Here is a 23,283-nt window from a genome sequence, read left to right as displayed (position 1 = left end):
TGTACATTTGTATTGTAAATCTCCCGACCTTGTATATTTCTGAGGTCTCACACAAACAGTACAAAAGAAAATAAAAGATGCCTGAAGATATTTTAAATGTAAATTCAGCCAGATGCTTCCTTTGCCTTCAAACCAAACACCTACACTGCGCCCGCATGTTATAATTCCTTCCGGCATCTGAACTCCAAACATTGAATTTATTCAACGACAAATCACAAAATGGGATACTGTAAAATCATTTAATTTCGTGGGCATGAAATTTCGTGGTTTTGGTCAAAACGGCAATTTCATGGGGATATGAATTCGTGGATTTCATTTTTTGAATATAAAATGAGTGGGAATTTTACTTGTTCGTTGGGATTAAATTTCGTGGGTTGACTCAACCACGAAATCCACGAAAATTAGTCCCCCACGAATATTAATGATTTCACAATATACTATTTCTTAAATGTAGAAAAGCGAATAATGAGTACTATTTCCTTTATACATTTATTTTTATTTAATCTCCACAAAAACATTTACATATTACTAAAAGTATCTTATTAATAATATATTTAACTGTGTCATACAGTATATGTATAACGACATGTTCAATTAGTACGTAGCACTAAAATACTATATGAAACATTATCTCATAATGTCGATGCAAAGGTTCCAAAAATATTTTTATAGTTAATATCAAACATGTTGTGTAAACACGAGTCGTCCGGCCGATCACATAGCCATTCACTTGCAGACCTGAAAAAAATAATGGTGTTATAATTAAGTTACTGAGAACAACAAGCACCTTGGCGAACATTTTTATTCCTTCGCGTGGACAATTCCAAGTCTCGCGTATCCGCGGAATACGCAGACTTATGGAGACAAACTGTTCAGACACACTTTGATAAATACGCTAATCTGTTACACAATGCCAGAGTAGACGACCGTTTCGTAATTTTTATTAAACATCATCTACCAAATAACTTTGGTGTTATAGTCAAAAATTGACCTTTTAGAAAGAATCCTCAAATTATTCCGATTTGCCAGTTTCCGTATAATCGATGTGGTCCGTGCAAAAATGTACCTATCTCCATTTTTGGTCAAAATGAAGTGAGGGCATTTGTTACGTAAAAAAGAGCCTTCCGCACCTGATTAAATCCCCCAGCAGCGTATTCTTCTGTTTAAGAGTTAAAAATGGCATTTTACGTATGCAACGTTGGGTCTAACTCCACAATGAGTAAATATCAGAGAGTTCAGGGCTTTGATGGCTGTTTCGGATAATAAAAAGAACACAAGGCTAATATAAATTGACCATATCAGTAATTATAACAGTCTGTGAAATTAATATAATATTTCATAAATATATTCTAGGTAAAAATGATTCGCAAATCACGGTTTAAATTCAGCAATGGTCCAAACTCCATGGGCTTGTAGAACCCTTGTTGCATAAACATAATCGACAAAAAAACAAGATTTTTTGTTATAAAAAATGATATAAATAGTGCAAAATAAACGAAACTTTGTAATATGACTGTTTAAATAGTATACCATCTATAACTGCAATTACTTTGGAAAATATCACATTTAACCGAAATATTACAAAAAAAAGCGTTTTCCCAACATCTCTACTAAATGGAGAAAGGTACCTAACTGCATGGACCCTTCAACTGGAAACCTTAAAAGGCGTAAGAAAACAGGAAAAAAAAATGGAAACCCACCGGTCGACCAACACTGTTGCCAGCTCGGTTTGATAGAGTCTGTTCGTGGACGGTAACGGAAAATGCAGGTTACCGTCTACGCTTTTTAGCCATGGGTTGAGCAGAACTCAATCACTGAACCTATTTTAAACATGACCAGCAGGGTTTGCAACTAGTTTTCTTATATACGAGGGTTTTCCCAGAAAATCGTATCTATATGGAAAACTGTGAAAACTTCCTTTTAATTTGCAGCCCCACGTTTAAAGGAATTCAGCAGTTATGTTTCAGATAACTTTAGAACTAAGAATATTTAACCCTTGCGACTGGTCAAAAAATGGCCGCCAGGGACGGAGCTCTTTTGACAAAAACTTTGAAATGCTGAACTATTTTCTTCAGATAAACTATTTTACTAAGACTGCTTACATTATCATATCTTTCTATTGAAAAGAAACTCAGGTCGTTTAAAGTGACAAGTTTTAATTCAGTTGCATCTTTATCTAAGTTTGGCAAACATGAATTGCGATAATCTTCATATACACAGGATATCTTGCACCTCCAAGTTGATAATACGGCCTAAATTGCACGCTATGACCAACTTAAACTGGTGTTCGTCGTGTCGGCCTTATTAATGCGATTTACCTATACACAAAAATGAATCGAAAATATAAAAACTGAAGTGCTTTTGAAAGCTTTTCCAACGCAACTCTTGCTATTTTTTGTAACATATTTCAAAAATCTTGTCGGCATTTCTTTAACTTCCAGATTTTTTTTGATAACGTATGGAAGTTGCACAAAAAGTCACATAATTTGTTTTTTTAATTAAAAATCTCGCCAGATTTAAATTTATTTTCGTTTGAAGTTCATTTGTATTGCAAGGCAATGAGATCACTGATGATTATTATAACATAATTCACTCGGAACGTGACGGTACAATATACGTGGTACTGCATGCTTTTAGTTTATTATATCATTTTTCTCGATTTATTAGTATGCAAAAACTTTATGGCTCAACTTTTTCGGCGAACGCCGTCTAAATTCGTTTTCGTTACCTATGCCACGTGACTTCAGTTTGCAAATCAAACTACTTGATAACGCATTATAGATAATTTATCAAAATGGAGATTAAACACTCTGCCTGATTGGACGAGAGTGTCAATTTCTTTCACTCTGTTGATTGTGCTACGCTGAGTGAAATGTAGACAAAGCGTTTATCCTAAACGACGCTGTTCACAGTTTTAAAGCTAACTTTGGCTCAGTATATTTAGCAAGAATATTGATATATTTCAAAATGATAAGTAAGTTTAATAAATATGATAAAAACCTGTTCAAATATCAACATATATCAAATTAAAGAAAGAGCTGAATACGGTCTGCGTATCACATGAATAAGGGTGTGATAAGAGTCTTTTATGTAGAGAAGTGCTTTTTAAAAGATTTTCCTTGTTACAATTGTCATCTGTATATGAAAAGGTTTCTTGCTTTTGTGACTTATTTAGATTGCATATTAAAATGAATACTTGTTTGCTTTGATATATTTGTTATAAATTATTTAACTGATTTATTATATATGAATATTTTTCTTTAGTATGGTATGCAAATATTGAACTCAGTTGAAATCTGTTTTATTATATATATATGCTATATAATGACTGAATCTCATTACACTGAAATGAAGGTACGCTGCATACAGTTTATCTATGTGATATGACTACGGTCAAACTTTGCTTATGAAACAGAAATATTGAAATAATTACAATTGTATGTTTTGCTTGACCTTCACTTTTTTTATAGGTGTGACGTCATTGTCCAAAGATTCATGAATAGCGAATATGCATTTGTTAAAGCGGGATCAGTTGGCCTATTTTAGAAATAAATAAAAATAATAAATAAAAAAATCCTTTAATTGATTTTTTCTCATGTATTGTAATCAAACTTGATTTGTAGCATCTTTATTAGGCCCGCAGCCAACTTTGTTCAGCTGGGACATTTGACCCCTTTTAGGGGCTGCTAGAGCTAAAACTAGAAATGCCTTTATACAGCGTCTCATGAACAGCTTGGTGGATCTTTGTCATACTTGATCTGGAGCATCATTATAAGGTCCTCTTCCAAATTTATTTATATAGGAACTTGGGCATTATTAGGGTCCACTATAGCTAAAAGTAGATATGCCTTTCTTCGCATTAACCACTAAAATGTAATGGATTTTTATCAAACTCGATGTGTAACAATATCGTAAGGTCTCCTGCTATTTTGTTACAAATGGGGATAGGGACCAATTTAGCTAAAAATATAAACACGTTTAATGACCTCTTCTCATGAACGGCTTCAAGAATCTTCATTAAACTACTGCTGTAATTATTCGTCTAAGGATAAACGAAACAAAATTGCAACCCTACGAAACCGTTGCGAAAAATTAAAAGAGAACCATTTAAATTGTTAAAGTGCGGTGTTTAGTTTTGCAATTTGAAAAATGTTAGATGAAAGATGAATGTTAGATCAAAAATTCATAAACTTCTTTCCTTATTACAATTCGCCGACCATCATTTTTAAAGATATTTCTTGTTTATAAATGAAACAAAACTATTCACGACACATACCACACCACTTAGTGGAGAACAACACCTGTAGTATTGCAACTTTCTAAAGATTTTTTTAAAGTAACTACTTAATACATTAATATGTTTTTATAATGGGTCCATGAGCCATATACATTTTAAAGTTTAAAGACAGTTGAATGGCGTAGATATACGAACTTTCTGTGCATGGAAATATGAAAAATAAACAGGATATGCAGTCAAAAAAAATTGGATATGCATCTATAGATTTCCTAAAATGCATATAGATTTCTATTTATAACTATTTTTGTCTCAAACGTCTGTTTTCGTAAATCGTGTTAAAAATGTCGAAAACAAACACCAAGGTTTACAAATCCTACATCTTTATGCAGTCATGGCAAACATATTTATGTTTTGACAACGCAGAAAATAATGTCAGACTTCAGCTTTTTCCGGAAGTAAAGAAAATGAAAGTAAAAACGCTAAACTTGAAAACTAGTCGCATTTGCATTGGTCTATAGTCAGGGGTCACTCGAAATTCCGTCTAAATGTATTCACGTATACATTTTTTTTGGTGGGGGAGGGGGTCAATTTTCATCCCTTTTTAGCAATTTTTAAAATACCTGGGCTTTAGCACGACATGTCAGCTTTTTGTCTGCGAAAACATATTTGAACTTGGAATTAACACAAAATTTACAACAGGGGTACGTAACGGAGCAAGAGTATAGAGATTTTTGGAACTTCGTTCAAAAGGTCTTTTTTATGTTGTCTGAACGTGTCATTATATACCCATCAAAAAAAGAAGAAGTCCACGTGCATCATCTTGACGGGTTGACCACTGCGCGTGACACCTGACTATCGGCCAATGCAAAGGCGACCTTTCGTTTTCAAGTTTAGCATATCTTCTTTCATTTTCTTCACTTCCAAAAATAGCTTGAGGTCGAGTGGCGCCATTTTCTGTTGTCAAAAACATACATATGCCTGGCGAGATTCCGGTGTCCTAAAGGTATATGATGGAATGGTGATTTTTCAATTTAATCTGCACATTATTGTTTTTTTGCAGAGTCAATATTTTTTTTGAAATTTAAGATTTTTCAGCTGGCCTACTGGCCTCCACTGGTGTTGTTATCGTTTTCGTCTGCATTTACCAGAGCGAGACTCCAGTGAGGAACGACCTCTGGTGTCAAATTATGTAGGGGATAACTCAGTTTCGTGAAATAATAACAAAGAATTGTTAAACGTTCTGCTTTATTTTCACGAAGAACATGAATTTCCCGGGAGTGCGAAACCACGTACACTGACTCGAAGTTACAACTAGCCACAACTCGTTCATCTGTAAGCGAGGTACGCAACGGGGAAAAAAGATTACTTTCTATTCCTTCTGCGATGATAAATTCAAGTACTAAAGACTAAATTTACAAAAATCATTTTAGTCTGGGTAACAAAACTACTAAATATCGTCCATTTAATATGTGGCTTCTGATTTTCATTACCATTTAAGAATTAGTAAAAATAGGCTATCTTTCAGCGTGCAGTTGTCCCGTGTCTCGATTACTATAGATTATAGGTCAAAATCTGTGTTATACAGCTACGCCAAAAAGATATTGCGAACCTGGAAGCAATGTTCGTGTCAAAATGCTGTTTTGACCTTGCTAATGGCTCTGTCATTGTCACAGGGCGGAAAAACAACAACAACAAAATGACTTTACGGCATTCGTGTCTTAGAAAACAATCATTTTGTAATATATATTAGAGTATATGGCTCATGGACCAATATTGTATCCTAGTTACTTTCACCTGTGAAAAATACTCACCCGATTCAGTGGACATACAACTCGGTTGAAATATTTGAAAATGAATGCTCATGGACTACTTTCGTGTAAATTATTGCACGTAAGTTCGAAATATTCTCACCTTTTTATAGCAATAACAACAGATGCATATCATAATAAGAAATCCGGTACTACCACCTCCTACTCCTAGGTACATTCCAAGATTAAAGTTTACATTCCTAAAAAAAATACAGATTCATACACTGAACTGGTCGTGGCGTCAAACTTCACATTTTAGATTTTTGTTCAACCGAGACATTGGTATACATGCAAATATTATCTTTAACCCTTAGCCTGCTAAATTTTTAAAATGGACTGGTCCATCTTTCAATTTGGACAGTACCATTAACTGTTAAAAGGGGTGCTTACCAAAAAATACTGACTGAATGGCGAACAGTGCAGACCATGATCAGACTGCACGGATGTGCAGGCTGATTTTGGTCTGCACTGGTCGCAAAGGCAGAATCAATTGCCACCAGCAGGCTAAGGATTAAAGAGCAACTACAAAAACTAAAGCATTTTAGAACCGGCATGTTAGCATAGGAAATAAAATGATAAAATCTATAAAAAAAAAGATCATTTGGATAGCAGACTCGGTTTGATTGAGGGTTTACGACAAGTAGTGAAAAGAGCAACACCGCTCATGCCCTCAAAGGACCAGAAAATATAACAACCCTGAATCCATGTAATGGGCGCCACACGGAATTTACGGACTGCTGTTTTGCTGGTTATAAATAAATCTGTAAAAACATATCATATCTAAAACACTTTTTGAGCCATTATACGATGATAACAAACCGGAACAACATCAAGGTTTCTTAATGCAAATATGGGTTTCTATGTGCCCCCCCTCCCCCCCAATCCCTACCCCGCCCATCCACGCCAAAAATAAAGAAACAAAAACAAATACTGGGGAATTTGTAGAAAGTATCGGACTGTTAAATGTGAATTCGAGGACAATCATTGAGCCGAAATCCATTTTAATGCAGATTATAGAACAAAAACGTGATTTCTTCTCTTTAGAAAGGTTTTTTTTTCTTCCTAATCCACCTAGGCCTTTATTTTTTTATATAGAGTACTGAAAATAGAAGTAAAATGGCTCACGTATTTGTATTTGTATTTGTATTTCCTCCTCCGGAATCGCAACATCTCCTGTCATGATGCACAGGATCTCCGCAACATCCATGCTCGCAAAATTCGTTGTCAACTTCATGTCTTGAATGTCTTAATACATCGACTTCACAAACTTTTTCTCCATAATTTCCATATTCTTGATAGTCTCCATATTCCTCATATGCTTATAACATAAATAGAAAATTATAACATTGCATGTAATCATTTGTTTTAATGTTCAATGTTCATTGTACATCTATTGTATTTTTAAGTCGGCATGAAAACTATTTTGCGGTTAGATTTCATGTACTTCTACGTTTAGTTGCTGTTGTTGTTGTTTTTTTTTTTTTTTTTTTTTGCTTATTTGCAAATGAAAATACTATTTTTTCATATTAATTCAAAATTAATAATAAAATAAGAGGCAACAAACCAGAAACTCCAAGACACAATAAAATGCCCAAAAGTATGTATCTCATGTTGGTATATTAAGATGGGCGTATGTGAAATGAAGTTGAAATGAAGTGGTACAAGGTGCAAAGCTTACATGTGCCAAGATAGTCAAAACCGGCGACAGACAATTTATATTTCGGCCGTTCAAATTTTTTCTATGTTTTATTGTTACTTACATACCGACTCAAGTTTGATATAAATTCAATTGTGCTGCATAGTAAACTGTCAACAGAATTCTTCCAGCAGGAATGTGCGTCAGATATTATCAATCCATTAGAAATATTTTGTATTTTTATGCAGAATACATACAATGTACTAAACTCGGTACGCACTCGTACAAGGTACGCAAGAGGTTGTGTAGGATGATATAGATGACAGCTCTAGAGATATATTGAAGACACTTTTTAGTGAACATTTTTTTTTGGACAGAAGTGTTGAACGACATTTTGCTAAAAGATACAGAACACATTTTAGTGCACAATTCTTTGACGGAAGTGTTGAACGATATCTTGCTTAAGAAATAATATATCTCATTTAGTGATTTGTCGCTGAATAAATAATTGTTTGTCGTTCAGATGCGTCCTCGTGATATAATAATACGCATCTAAACGACAATGATTTTATTCAAGAGTACCGCGCAGTCTGGTCAGAATCTATGCTGTTCGCTAACAGTTTCTCAATAGGCTTTGAAAGCGAACAGCATGGATCCTGACCAGACTGCGCGGGATGATCTGGATCCATGTTGGTCGCAAACGCACTATGTTGGTTTTCTCATGGCGCGGCTCAAATATTTATTTTTCGAGTTGTTGTCTCTGGTCCCACCAATGCGACTACTCAACAATTCAGAGCTCGACCAACATGCATAAAAGTCACACTAGATCTAGTCAAATAAAATATCCAGTAATGTGACAAAGAATGTTCTTAGTATGGTTTAGTTTAAAGTGCTAGACCCTATTTATTATCATTTCTGATATTCCTAAGAATAGGTAACGAGGCACTAAAATTAGAACCAAATGTTGGATCTTAATTACTGAATTTGATAAAATGTAATAAATTACTGTATCGATTTTGAATACAACCTTAATTATGATTCCTTCACTTTTTTGAATAAGAGTTGTCCTCTATTGATCATGTGTCTTTATTATTATTGTTATTTATTAGAATGTGAATCTCATGTTTATGCTATGTACATACTGAAAATTTAATAATAAACTCGGAAACTTGTCAATTCTACTCCCATGTTCAGCTTATCAGTAATTATGTTGTAGTTGTTGATTGTAAGGTAATTAGCACAGACGGACCAGCAGATGTGTGGTAAACCCAAAGTATGTGGACAGGTGTATACCAAAGACGACACGATGTGTTCATTTGAGATAACTGTCTTCACGCCGAAAATCTCCAATGAGTTTTAAAATGAAAAAAGATTAATAGTTTAAAAATCACGTTAGTAACAGACTGACAGTTATACATTAATCTAATGTAACATATTTTGTCAAGATATCAAATGCGTTGAAGGACCATAATGATGAGCATTACCAAGAAATGCAAGTTCAAGTGTGTAACTTATGCTTGTTATCTAAATGACATGCTTGCTGCGAGATTTGATATGAGCATATGTAACATGTTGTAGTCTCAACGAATGAACATTTATCTTGAATTTTAAGATAATAATTATCGATTCTAAACGGAATGAAGTGAAAATTTAGATTTGATTGAAAAAAAAAAGAAGAAAAAGGATTTGTCCGCTTTGCTCAAATCGAGCACGTGGGATTTTGTCCGGGGTGTGTAGTGGTTAAATTTTGTCTGTATCCACCAAAAAAAAAAACAAAAAACAAACCAGGACCTCTTTTGAGAGTTTTCAGTACCACACCTACAACGACTCCATACAGGGGGTGGGGGAGAAACATGAGCTTGTGTGCACACGTTTTATTGAACAAGTGGACAACAAAGTTAAAAATAAATAGCCCCTTATATTAAAGGAGATTTGTTCTAAACAGAAAAACTGTGCACTACTGCAAAGACACAGGGCTGCCGTAATCGACAGTGAAATATTCAGGTTAACCAACACTATACCTACAGCCGTGGTGCAGTCTGGGACAACTGATACGTATTAGACCTTCCTGGTGCAGTTAAATAAGGCTATGTATTCGACCATTTCTAAAAGATTGTCGACCCGGTTTGACCCCTATGCCAAAGAAATATACATAAATCATAGGCATGGTTATACAGTTACGAGTCCTGGCTATCGAATGAGACCAAGTTTGAGTATCTGACGTACCCATAAGGGTCGAGGCAGGCCATTTAAGGTCACCAGGAAGTGTTCGAATTTAAGAAATGTCAATTTTGACCATGTTTGAAAGGCTTTATCATACATTGATGTGCAGTTATGGATGCCTATGACCATGATATATACATGCATTATACAATCATGGTCTTCTAGCTTCGTATTTTGACCATAAGAGATTTTCGACCGGATTTGAGCCATTATGCCTAAGAAATATACATATATCCTACATGGTTGTATAGGTGTAAGTCCTGGCTATCGATTGATACCCTGTTTTAGTACCTATGATAGCCCTAGAGGTCAGGGCATGTCATATATGGCTTCAAATACTAGTATGCCTCCAACATAGAAAATACGGCTTTTTACCATGTCTGGATGGCTTTGAAACAGCTGAATTCCATTTCGCCAAAACATGTACCAGTTTTATGCATCGTCGACTAGGTAAGGGTCCTGGCTACAAAGTAACACGATGTTCGTGTACCTAAGTTCTGACTAGATTCTGACTTTTGTTCGAGTCTGTACATCCCGGGTACCTACCTCTACCATGTATGGTTATGTTGGTAGATATCTAAGCTTTACATTCAGATAACTTACATTTGATACCATCAGGGCTCAGGACAGGTCTCAGAATGTGACCAAATTTGTCTTATGAAATATGGTGCAGGCCAAGACTAAGCTGGGCCGAACTGGAGAGCCGTGAGAATTGCTCAAATGGGGTCACTGGACTGCCTTAACTGCTCTGAAAAGTTCATATTTGGCCCGTTTCCTGTGGCTTTTGGCTGGCCCTTTGCAAAAAGGTATCGTTTTCTAAAATCGGACAAATGGCTTTAGGTTATGAAGATATGACTCTTCCGATAAGGTGCATCCCAAAATTTAATATATGAGCCGTGCCATGGGAAAACCAACATAGTGGGTATGCGACCAGCATGGACCCAGACCAGCCTGCGCATTAGCGCAGTCTGGTCAGGATCCATGCTGTTCGCTAATAGTTTCTCCAATTCCAATAGGCTTTAAAAGCGAACAGCATGGAGCCTGACCAGACTGCGCGGATGCGCAGGCTGGTCTGGATCCATGCTGGTCGCATACCCACTATGTTGGTTTTCTCATGGCACGGCTCATATGAAGTATGCATGTATTCACGAAAAATTGTACATTTTGAGACAGTTCAATGGTAAACATATACAAATTACGTATCTTTCTAGACAATGTTTAGATTGAATTTATAAAAGTTATTTCATTAAAATATCTTGTGTTTGGAACATTCGACAATAATTAAATTTTGAAGTTAATGAAAAACACGGAAATACAGCTTTTATCCTAAATTACATACAGACGGACAAACAGATTTGTTTTGTTACAACCTTTAAGATATTACTTTTTTTTAAAAATAATTTTTAAATTTTTATTTGCAGTTATTAACGCAAAATGAATAAATTATATAAGCATGTTTTCCATATTTTATGGCTATTTATTTTTTACAAGCCAAAAATGCAAAAGCTCAGCAAATGTTCCCGACGGTGTGTCCGTCGGGGAAAAATGATTTTCATATTTGTTTAAATGATAGTTCCTACTACTTATTAAAAGAAATTTCAATTTGATATCTTGTACCTAACGTTTTTATAATAAAATGAAAATGATGAAAGTTTCGAAAAAATGCGACAAAAATTACCGTTATACGGTCCCCATAGCAAGTCTACAGATCGTACAGACTGACAAAACTTACCTGAATCTATTCATTTCGATAGAAATAATAGATATAAACCAAATCGTGTTACATTAGTTGTTGAATATATTTGTTTTAGATAAATTAGGTATATTTACGTGTTTCTTTTTACGTTTGGACCTCGCACACATATTCGAGCCCGGGCAACCCTTAGGATCGGGTTTAAATCTTGTGCTTTACTTTTATGAAATAGTTATTGGAAAGTTTTACAAATACACATAACTTTTATTAAGATACCTTTAGCACTTTTGTCGTAATATTTGATTGAAAATGACATTTGTAATAAAACTGATCTCAGGCCCGGGCCCGAACCCTTCTAGAGACCGGTCTGACCAAGCCAAGGGGTTCTGAATGTCTTTTATTGTGTAGTTTTCAGTAATATCTAGCCAAAAGTGTCAACCCCTACGAGAAAAATACAGGTTTTGACACTTTAATTTCGATTACAACAAGAGCTGTCCGTAAGACAGCGCGCTCCACTATTCGGGGATTTGACAGTAAAATGAATATAATTGAGCCGTGCCATGAGAAAACCAACATAGTGGGTTTGCGACCAGCATGGATCCAGACCAGCCTGCGCGGATCAGGATCCATGCTGTTCGCTTTTAAAGCCTATTGGAATTGGAGAAACTGTTAGCGAACAGCATGGATCCTGACCATACTGCGCAGGCTGGTCTGGATCCATGCTGGTCGCATACCCACTATGTTGGTTTTCCCATGGCACGGCTCATATGTCTGAATAAGAGACCTCTACTTTAAAAGGAAGATACACCAAGGGGCATAATTCTGTCAAGAACACACATTACAGTTATTGAGATTGTTACCACAGATGATGATGATAAATATATATTTTGAGTTTCAAGTCATTATCTTATATAGTACCAAAGTTATGTCCAGAAAACGAAGTTTGTAAAAAAAAATTAAGTATAAAAGGGGCATAATTCGGTCAAAAATACAAATCAGAGTTATGGGGATTGTTACCACACAAGCAGATGATGATGACAAAGATACATTTTAAGTTTCAAGTCTTTATCTTATATTGCATTAAAGTAGTATCCAGAAAGCGAAGACTGCAAAAAAGGTATAGTACAAAAGGGGCATAATTCTGTCAAAAACGCAATTAGAGTTATGCGGTATGTAGCCATACATGCCATACATGCAGATAATTATAAACAAATACTTTTAATTTCAAGTCATTGTCTTTTAAAGTACCAAAGATATGTCTATAAACAAAGCTTTCGAAAAAAATTAACATGAAAATAATTCAAAGTATAACTCCTTGGTGACCTTGACCTTGAGTATAATGGGCCCAGCCCCTATACATAGTTTGTTTGTATGCTGGACAATGTGCATGTGAACTTACAGTATGATATAAGCAAAAGTAACAAAGATATGACAGAAAAACAAAGGCTGCCGAAAAACTTTAACCTTAAAAATAACCTAAGTATAAGAACTTGGTGACCTTGACCTTGGGTATAATGGACCCAGCCTCTATACATGCTTTGTTTGTATGCTGAACAATGTTTATGTAACGTTACAGTAAGATATAAGCAATAGTAACAAAGATATGACAGAAAAACAAAGGTTGCCAAAAAACTTTTACCTTAAAAATTATCTAAGTATAACAGCTTGGTGACCTTGACCTTGGGTATAATGGGCTCAGCCCCTACACATACTTTGTTTGTATACTGGACAATGTTTATGTGAAGTTACAGTAAGATATAAGCAATAGCAACAAAGATACAACAGAAAAACAAAGGTTGCCGAAAAAACTTTAACCGTAAAAATCACCTAAGTATAAGACCTTGGTGACCTTGACCTTGGGTATAATGGGCTCAGCCCCTATACATACTTTGATTGTATACTGGACAATGTTTATGTGAAGTTACAGTAAGATATAAGCAAGTAACAAAGATATGACAGGAAAAAAAAGGTTGCCGAAAAAAATTTAACCTTAAAAATAACCTAAGTATAACAGCTTGGTGACCTTGACCTTGGGTATAATGGGCTCAGCCCATATACATATAATGTTTGTATACTGGACAATGTTTATGTGAAGTTACAGTAAGATATAAGCAATAGTAACAAAGATATGACAGAAAAACAAAGGTTGCCGAAAAACTTTAACCTTAAAAATAACCTAAGTATAACAGCTTGGTGACCTTGACCTTGGGTATAATGGGCTCAGCCCCTACACATACATTGTTTGTATACTGGACAATGTTTATGTGAAGTTACAGTAAGATATAAGCAATAGTTACAAAGATATGACAGAAAAACAAAGGTTGCCGAAAAACTTTAACCAAGAAGGGTCACGCCGACGCCGACACAAGTAGTATAGCCCTCCTTTTCTCCAAATAGTGGAGCTAAAAATCGATATCAGAGACATATCCGACAACCGGACCCTAGGAGTGAGAGGAAAATTGTTCAAATTTGACCTTGATCTTTTCCATATCGACTGCGTAACCCCTGCAGGATTTTGCCTGGGCGCGTTCATCATTTTAAGCCCTACAGATTATTTATGATTTAAATTGGTAGTCTAAGAGCTGAAAAACGAGATGGTGAAAAGTGAAAATATAAGAGTGCATTATTCTGGGTACTTTGATTTTTCGGCTTCCTCATTTTTGTGCGTTTGATTTTTTAAAGGTCAGGGTTAGGGGTCGGGTTTAGGCCAACCGTTTTGTAGTCCTACTACGGGACTGGGTTCACTTTCTAAGTAAAAAAAAATAGACATCAACATTGACCCGTTTGAGCTTTGACTGCTTCTTTGTTACTACTGTGTATTTTGATACCAGGGGTCATCATTAAAATTTTAAATGTTAAGAATTACCTAAGCTTTATTTCAGAATTGAACGGTTGCAGGCGGGCTTAGAATATTGTCGACACCGGTTCGGGGAGTGTTTATTATATTTTACTGTTTTACCAGTTATTCCCCTTTACTTAAAAGGGTCCATTTTAGCGCAAAGAAACGAATTTTGCTTGACAACATACAATCGAAATGACTCGAATGTCATTCAGAATAAAATTGAAAATAGGAATAAGAAGTTTATCAATGCCATTTTAAGCATACTTAAAATGACAAAGTTAGCAAAAATGCTCTAAATAACAATTAAAACAGATTGCATAATTATAAAGTCCTTTAAATTAATTTTTGTCTCAACGATTTACATATTGACGGCATAGTTAGCAAATTGAATGCTTAATTATTATCAAAATATCTGCATATGAATTCTTATGACTGAATTATAAGAATCATTTTAATTTCCATTGGTTACAGCATTAAAAGTAATATTATAATTAAAATATCACAATTTACATAATAAATAGGGATAATGCATTTCTAAACAGCAACATGGGAAATGAATTGGCATATTGAAATATCAACTACTATAATGTGTGAAGTGGCGGATATCCCCTTCCATAGTGAGGGACTTCCCAGGGTTCTTGTAAGGTTCGTTCTTGGTCGCTCCTATATGTATGTCTTTCCATACTTATAATCTATGGTTTGAACAAACATCATTAGTGTCATCTGATGACGTTTATAATGTCCCTCATGACCAAATCCGCCATTCATAATTTCAATAAGAATCCTGGATATACTTAAGCAAACTTGATTGAATTATTTACATGTGGCAATGCAACAATTAGCAATACAAATTTGAACTATCACATGCCATTGTTGTCATTGGTATTTATCAATTGAGTTCTAGAATAAAAAGAACATTTAGTGTGATGTAACCTTTTAGTTTTAATTAATTAACATCTATACAATACTATTTCATCCCTTATTAGTACATATCTGATATAAATAGATACAATTTATACAAATACAACTAGTTACTATCATAATTATTTCATATTACTCGAAATAAAATAAGAACATGTACCATTCTATGTCTTTTATTTTCCTCATTGTTATACTGTTAAATATTTTAAGATCATATAACACATTATGACGAACAAATGACTTGAAGTTCTTGATTTCTAAATTAATATATTCTACATCTGCTAAGGTAAATGCATCAACAGATCTGAGAAAACATTGAAAAGTTAAGTTGGCATGTTTTTGGCCGCTCTATCTTCAAGCGAGAGGAGACCAGGCGCAAGCATGAGACAACACGCGATGCGATGACCCCTAAAAACCGCAGACGGCACCCAGCACACGGACCACACCCGAATGTATGACAGTAGACCTCAGCTAACCACGGCTCCGCACCAAAACGATGCCACGAAGCAAGTCAAGGGCTACCGCCAAACACTCAGTGCTAGAAAGCTGTTTAATATATGTCTGTGCTAAAAACAAGAACGACAATATTGGCATTATTGTCCACGAAAACGGCACGCGTTAAATATTTATGAGACAGCCCAATGCTTCAGCCAGTAAAACTAAAAAACGGACTTACTGGGCCTACCACACAAAACACCAACTGATGCACTCCAGACACTTCACCTTGCAAGACGCAACGCAACATACCAACTTTATAGTGAAGCATTACAGACAACGGACAGACAACGGAATGCAACCAGGGCCTCACCAGTACCATTGTGATGCATTACAGACACTTCATATCGCAAGAAACAACGCAACATAGGCATCACCAACGCTACAGTGAAGCACTACGGACAACGGAATGCAACCTGAGCTCACCAGTACCATAGTGATGCATTACAGACACTTCTTTTCGCAAAACAATCTAGGCATCGCCAGTGATGCACCACAGACGAAGTGTTTTCATTTAGCAAAAACGCAACACAACATATGCTTCACTAATACTGTAGTTATTCACTACAGAAGCTTCACTACGCAAAAGGCAAAGCAACCTAGGCATCACCAGAGCCTATAGTGGTACACTACAACCACTTTACAAGCAAGCAACGCAACGCAATGCAATCTAGGATTCGCCAGTACTATAAGGACGAAATCCTAGTGACCCGAAGCAACTTCAGGTCAAACAACCTTAAATAGCAAAGTGCATCTTTTGCAATGAACAACCTTTGGTGTACTGTTTAAGACAACAATGTCTTTGTGATAGGCTCCGATAAAGGCATACATAGTTTCACAAAGCTGAGCGGACCATGTCCATAACTGAAAGACGACAACGCTAATTACACTGAACTGTTCCGAATAAAATTCACCACACCAAACGCATAGGTATATCTCTAGTTCAGCGTCTACCGTATAAATCGCCACAAAACAATGAAAAAACACCCAACCGGTTATTGTTTAGCAATCTAATTAACTCGGTATCTCGCCTGATCCCCTATTCAACATTATTTGAGCGACAATCCTAACATTTAAGGTATACACTGTAATTACAGATTCATAAAAGTTACTTAACAGAAATAACTGTCAGTGAGCCTTATCATATATAAATAAGCTAAGATATAAATGAAAATAACTAAGCTAATGTAATACACAAGTTCATGTAATTTCTTTTCCTATATATTCTTTTTAAAGAGAATATCTTAAACATTAATTCAATTTCCGATATCCTAAAAAAGCACACAGTTCCAGTTAAAACATTCCAACGAATGCTGTTATTTATGAACACAATACACCTGAATTCCATAAATCGGGAACGATCCAAAAGTTCATTTCCAGGAAGTATCTACGGTACTTTGAAGTTCCTTCGACTTGGCTTCTATAACAGAACATTCATTCGTAACTTCTTTGAGTATGATTATAATTGGGATATCGGAGACTTCACAGTGTTGCACTACCAGCTCACTGACAGCTTCAGTAAATGCATATAAGAAATCTGTACCCTGAAAGTATAATACAAAAAGCAGCAAATCTGATACAAATTTCTCCTGAATGTCAGGTCTTTAACCAAAAACTAAGGTAACCATAAAAATTACTACATTAGCAACTATAGGGGTGTGGCGGGAGGGTAAGTTTATCTTTACCGAACGACGTGTAGAAGAACAGTGAGAAATCTGTCAGTCAGTTATAATAACGGTCTATTCGCCCTTTCAGATGCAATGTGAGAAATCTGCACGGGCTTTTTGCTTTTATATTGAACAACTGGCTGTGTTCTCGACTCGCTGAACATGCACATCAGTACTGTATTGATAAAACGAGAACCAGTTCAACTGAATGATAAAGGCCGATTAATCCCGATTCCTTAGCAACTAACAAACTTATTTCTCAAGAAATAAATGAAATTATTTTAAAGAAATAATTTATATTATTTCATATTACTCGAAATAAAATAAGAACATGTACCATTCTATGTCTTTTATTTTCCTCATTGTTATACTGTTAAATATTTTAAGATCATATAACACATTATGACGAACAAATGACTTGAAGTTCTTGATTTCTAAATTAATATATTCTACATCTGCTAAGGTAAATGCATCAACAGATCTGAGAAAACATTGAAAAGTTAAGCTGGCATGTTTTGGCCGCTCTATCTTCAAGCGAGAGGAGACCAGGCGCAAGCATGAGACAACACGCGATGCGATGACCCCTAAAAACCGCAGACGGCACCCAGCACACGGACCACACCCGAATGTATGACAGTAGACCTCAGCTAACCACGGCTCCGCACCAAAACGATGCCACGAAGCAAGTCAAGGGCTACCGCCAAACACTCAGTGCTAGAAAGCTGTTTAATAAGCACCAGGCGTCCCGTCTCCTCTCGATTTATTGATTTTTTCCGCCACAAAAAATTTTGCAAAAATTTATCCCCCAAAAATCAACACAAAGAAAAATTCGACATTTACAAGTTTCTATTAAGCATCTCTGTAGCCGAGACAAATCTCAAGCAAAATGCAATGAATCCGCGCGAACGAAATTATAGCGTATGCATAAAATATAGGTAAACATTCAATCCACACGGCCAGCCGATCACTCGAGTCGAAAATATCACGCGGTGCTACCGAAAAATACTGTAATATTTCTAACACGAATGGGCAGTTCATCCGTCTGCCAAACCTAATAGAAGCCTTAATTAAGGGACAATTTTGATTAGTCTGTAACCCTGCCTGAACGGAAACTGACGGAACAGTACGTACAGGACAAACTTAGTGTATTGATGCACTTATCTCCAATAGCATAAATCTAGAACCCCATTTTACCGGAAAAAGGTTGCTGTGGCATAACAAAATATAATGTGATTTGGTTAAACCGTAAAATTCTTGGGCAAAATAGGCCTTAACAAAGTAATTCGATGTTTGGCTATTTGTGACGTTAAAACTTTGAAGGGGATAGTCATGAAAAGTCTGTTTTATCTCTTGCACATTTTGCGTGAAAACACGGTAAACGTCAATCGTGTAAAGTACATACATAGTTTCAAATCACCAGTAAATTCGTAATTTTAGATATTACTTAATATTCTTACCTAAATCAATCAACTTTTGACACATACAAGTTTAAGTTGAATTCGTGTCCAAATCGTGAAATAATTTGCATAATTTTAAACCTCTAGCATGTAAAGCGTCGGTAGCAATGAACATTTTTTTTTTTTTTTTGAAATTGCTTAAACTATTTCAAATGGTCTTTCGAATGTTTGACTCGGGTGGGGATATTGCCCATAAGAAAAAGAGGATCTTAATATTTCCTAGAATCGTGTTAAATTAGTTGAACTATGGGCAAACTAGACTGGTTTCTTTTTGTATTTTCAACAAAATAAGATGCTCTTTCTGATTTGTCTTAGAATTTATTAAACGTATAACCAAATACTGTCCGTAAAAGTCAGGTCAGCCTGTTCCCTAAATACCGGACCCGGCCGACGCTTGAAGCCACCAATACACTTAATCTGAATAAGCGGCCTGCCAAAGTAGGCCGATGTGAAAACAACTGTAAACAAACTTTATTTGTAGTTATAATAAATCTGTAATAAAATAGGTATATATCTACCGCCGCAAAAGTGGATTTGATTCTGTATGACAACCCTGTAATAGATTACTTATTAATAACAACGAAAAAACACACTCATATACTAGTGAAAATAATGCAAATGATAAATCGGCAACGTTAAACTATGATAAAGTGTGTTGAGAACTCTTACACTAAACCATACGTCATGAATAAAGTGACGTATTCACTAAGTATAGGCTATACTTTTACCGGTTATAATTGACGGAATATTTCAAATGCTTTTAAAAGCAGTGCTACACATTATCAGAGAATCGGTAGAGATTTCCGACCAGTTCTAAACAAAAAAAAACTATAAAAATAAAATGTGTACTTTATACGTCTTTGTTCTAAATAAAGAATGTCTTAAATTTTTCAATCCGAAGGCGAAGCAGGGCATCTCAAATGCCATTAAAACGACCAGGCACGTGATTGGTTTTGAATAAAATATTTAAATGAAGGCACCAGACATATATCGCCACTGAATTTGATTTCTTCATTCGACAGGCCGGTACCCTAGATAAATGGGGAATAATATAATAGTTCTAGAACAATTCTATCGGAAGTTATGCCGTATTTATGACACGTGTCCGGCAACTTTGCGTGACACCAATGACCTTTATTCAAAACATTCACCCTAAACATTTACCGAAAAAAAACAAAAAAAAAAAAAACAAAAAAAAAAAAAACAACTGTTCGCCCTGTTTGGGAATCCAAAAATAGTCCTAAAAAACGGGTATACAGATTGTAATATCGCAAGAATCCTAGTAACATTGTTAAATTTAAACAAATCTCAACCCTTATGTTGTAATAGGCTTGCTAAGCCAACAGAATGAGTCGGATGAAGCAGAGACGAAACAGTCTACACACATATGTAGTCCTAAAGAAAAAATTATTCTGTGAAACAATCGATGGGTTTTTTTTTTGGTTTTTTTTGGCTTTTAAATAAACAGACTTCCTATATTTTTTTAATTTACTTTCTGAAGTGTAGTGGTCAGAATTCGGACCACCATCTATAGGCCTACAAATCAAGCTCTGAACCCCAAAATCATTAGTGCCTTCGTTTTTTTGTCTGCCAGCTGCTATCAAATTCTTAAATACATTTAAAGCCGCCCGTATAACGAGTTTGTGTCGTAAAACCACCACCAATAAAATCGTCTAGATAGTTCTGTTGTTTGCCCGGATTCATGTATGATTTCAACACAGAATTCTTAAATGGCCACCACGACCTGACCTAGTAACCTTTTTTTTTTTTTTTTTTTTTAACCAAGAAAACTTCATGAAAATCATTCTTAAATTACAGGTAATATACAGCTATGATGGATAATTAAGGCCTTTCCTAAAATAAATGAGTTTATAGCTTCATCTGCAAACTTATTCAATCAATCTCTTATCATCATAGTTTTAAGAACATAGCATAGAATGACTACTTTACACTGAAGAAACCAAATGTGTTCGAAATCAAGTTTAACTTAATACACTAATTTCTGTACATATTGTTACATTAATTAAATAAAGTGTTAAGACATTAAACACCTTGCCTTGGCCTAATCTATGTCACCGTCAACTTGTTACTAAATACTTGTATATTTCAATCTTTTCATGCAAATCATGTAAAATTACCGTCATGGAAATACAAAAGAATACAGGTATTTTGTGGCGCATCTTTAAATCCTAGTAAATTTCGCAATGTTATCGATTCCCCAAAAGGAAGTGCTGTATCAAAATAAAACGTTCTGTGTCAGTCCAGTGTCTGTGTTAGCAGAGAAGACTATTAAACGTACTAAACGGTATGCGTTTGCGTTTTTTTTTTTGTTTTTTTTTATGTCAAGTCACTTGACCTAGATCTTGACTTATTTTAGAAATTTGACAGCTGTTATTCTGGGTCGATATAGCCTACTTTGACCGGCGAATTTGCTAAGTTAACTATATCGATTTTTTTTTTTTTAAAGAGCTTAGATTGATTTAAGTATTGGAGCTCTTGGGACGAAATTTCATTTGATCTCCGGGCGCGACCCAAATCTTGACCCGTAAAAGGTCTCTGAAATGCTCTACTTGCAAATTATCCCGGGATTTGAGTTTTGATACTTTACTGAAAGGTTATACTGACTACAGGACACTCCCGAATGTGGAGCGAAGTATGTGCTACATATGAGAAATTTGAATATTAATGAAGTAATTGCACGTGCAGTGACGTGTACTCGCCCGAACCGTTTCCGCCGCGTCGTAACCTGCATACATCGCCGCCACAAGTCTATTATGTTTTAGGACCAGGATGCGGGCGATATTGCCCGACGCAACCGAAACTGCCCACCGTGCACACGCCATGCTAAAACTTGTACATGTAACAAAGCATTTTCTGAACTTAGATATATCGACGCATAAATAATGAACGCTTTAGACCACTGCATATAGAATTAATCTTGCCTGGGTGTTTATAATCTGACTGTCGGTAGACAATTTAAAATGTCTTTCTTACTAAAAACGTTTTGATAACTAAAATGCCCCCTTTGACCAATAACGCCAGATTGATATATTCATCTCTGAAAATCTGCTCAAGGGAGAAATGCAGATGTGCCGCCAATAAGACACTGGTAAGGCTTACTGAAGGTATGATTTGATTTGCGCATCTTGCCACAGACTGTAACCTTTTGTTCAATATTAGACCTGCTGGCCATACAGACGAGCTACTATAAATGACCTATATACTTACATCGCCACACTCTCCTTGAATTTTTACCTCTAACAATGACATAGTCTTGTGAAATACCCGAACCATGTAAAATACTTATAAATCAATAATATTATTATTACACCCACCAGCATCATCTTGCAACTGTCTGTTTCTTCCTTTTCAATAACGTTTGCACCATTACTGATCCCTCGTGCTCCCAAGGTCATGTGGAGGTATCTGATTCCGCACCTCTTCCCAGCCGGCCTTTTGTTTCTCTCCCCTCGTCCTATGGTGATATTCCTGTTGTTTACGATTTTGTTCGTCTTACTGATGAAAAGCTCTTGCCTGTGACCTTCGTACTTCCTTTCCCAGCCTTGCCGTTTAGGTCTAACACGTTCATGCGGCATCTCAATTTTAAGATTACATGTGCTTCAAGTTTATCTTTACCGAACGACGTGTAGAAGAACAGTGAGAAATCTGTCAGTCAGTTTATAATAACGGTCTATTCGCCCTTTCAGATGCAATGTGAGAAATCTGCACGGGCTTTTTGCTTTTATATTGAACAACTGGCTGTGTTCTCGACTCGCTGAACATGCACATCAGTACTGTATTGATAAAACGAGAACCAGTTCAACTGAATGATAAAGGCCGATTAATCCCGATTCCTTAGCAACTAACAAACTTATTTCTCAAGAAATAAATGAAATTATTTTAAAGAAATAATTTATATTATTCCCAGAAACCTCGTATATTCCTACATATCTAAAGTGCACAAGTGTTGAAAAAATATTACAGATGCTAGTCTGTTGCATAATGTCTAAATCTGTACAAAAACACAAACAAAATCTGCACTGAGAAGTTGTTCAGGTAAGTGTTAAATAAAAATTCACATTAAGCAATAAAAATATCAGAACAACTGCCGGACTACAGTTTACTGTGTAGAGCTTTGAAATCTCTGCATAATTGTTTTTTTGCTAATTTTTCAAAATTGGCTGGTTCACAGTTGGTTAAATAACTTAAATTCATTAAACCAGAAAAGATATATTCATAAAACTTATTTGCCAAAAAGTGTACCCGACTGCATTACTGTTTAGTTTTCTGTGTACACTCCAACT

General features: G+C 35.5%; 1 protein-coding gene across 1 annotated transcript; it reads right to left on the bottom strand.

Moving 5' to 3' along the window:
- Positions 1–222: 222 nt before the first annotated feature.
- Positions 223–7,717, bottom strand: LOC123555687 (uncharacterized). Its single transcript, XM_053547387.1, has 4 exons — positions 7,610–7,717; positions 7,171–7,363; positions 6,149–6,245; positions 223–738 (listed from the first exon to the last, which is right to left on the bottom strand). The coding sequence occupies exons 1-4, from the start codon at positions 7,653–7,655 to the stop codon at positions 727–729; spliced, it is 348 nt and encodes a 115-aa protein (XP_053403362.1). The 5' UTR covers positions 7,656–7,717; the 3' UTR covers positions 223–726.
- Positions 7,718–23,283: the final 15,566 nt, after the last annotated feature.

This window comes from Mercenaria mercenaria, chromosome 7, assembly GCF_021730395.1.
Source record: "Mercenaria mercenaria strain notata chromosome 7, MADL_Memer_1, whole genome shotgun sequence".
NCBI classification, from domain to species: domain Eukaryota; kingdom Metazoa; phylum Mollusca; class Bivalvia; order Venerida; family Veneridae; genus Mercenaria; species Mercenaria mercenaria.
This window is presented reverse-complemented; position numbering and strand designations above follow the sequence as displayed.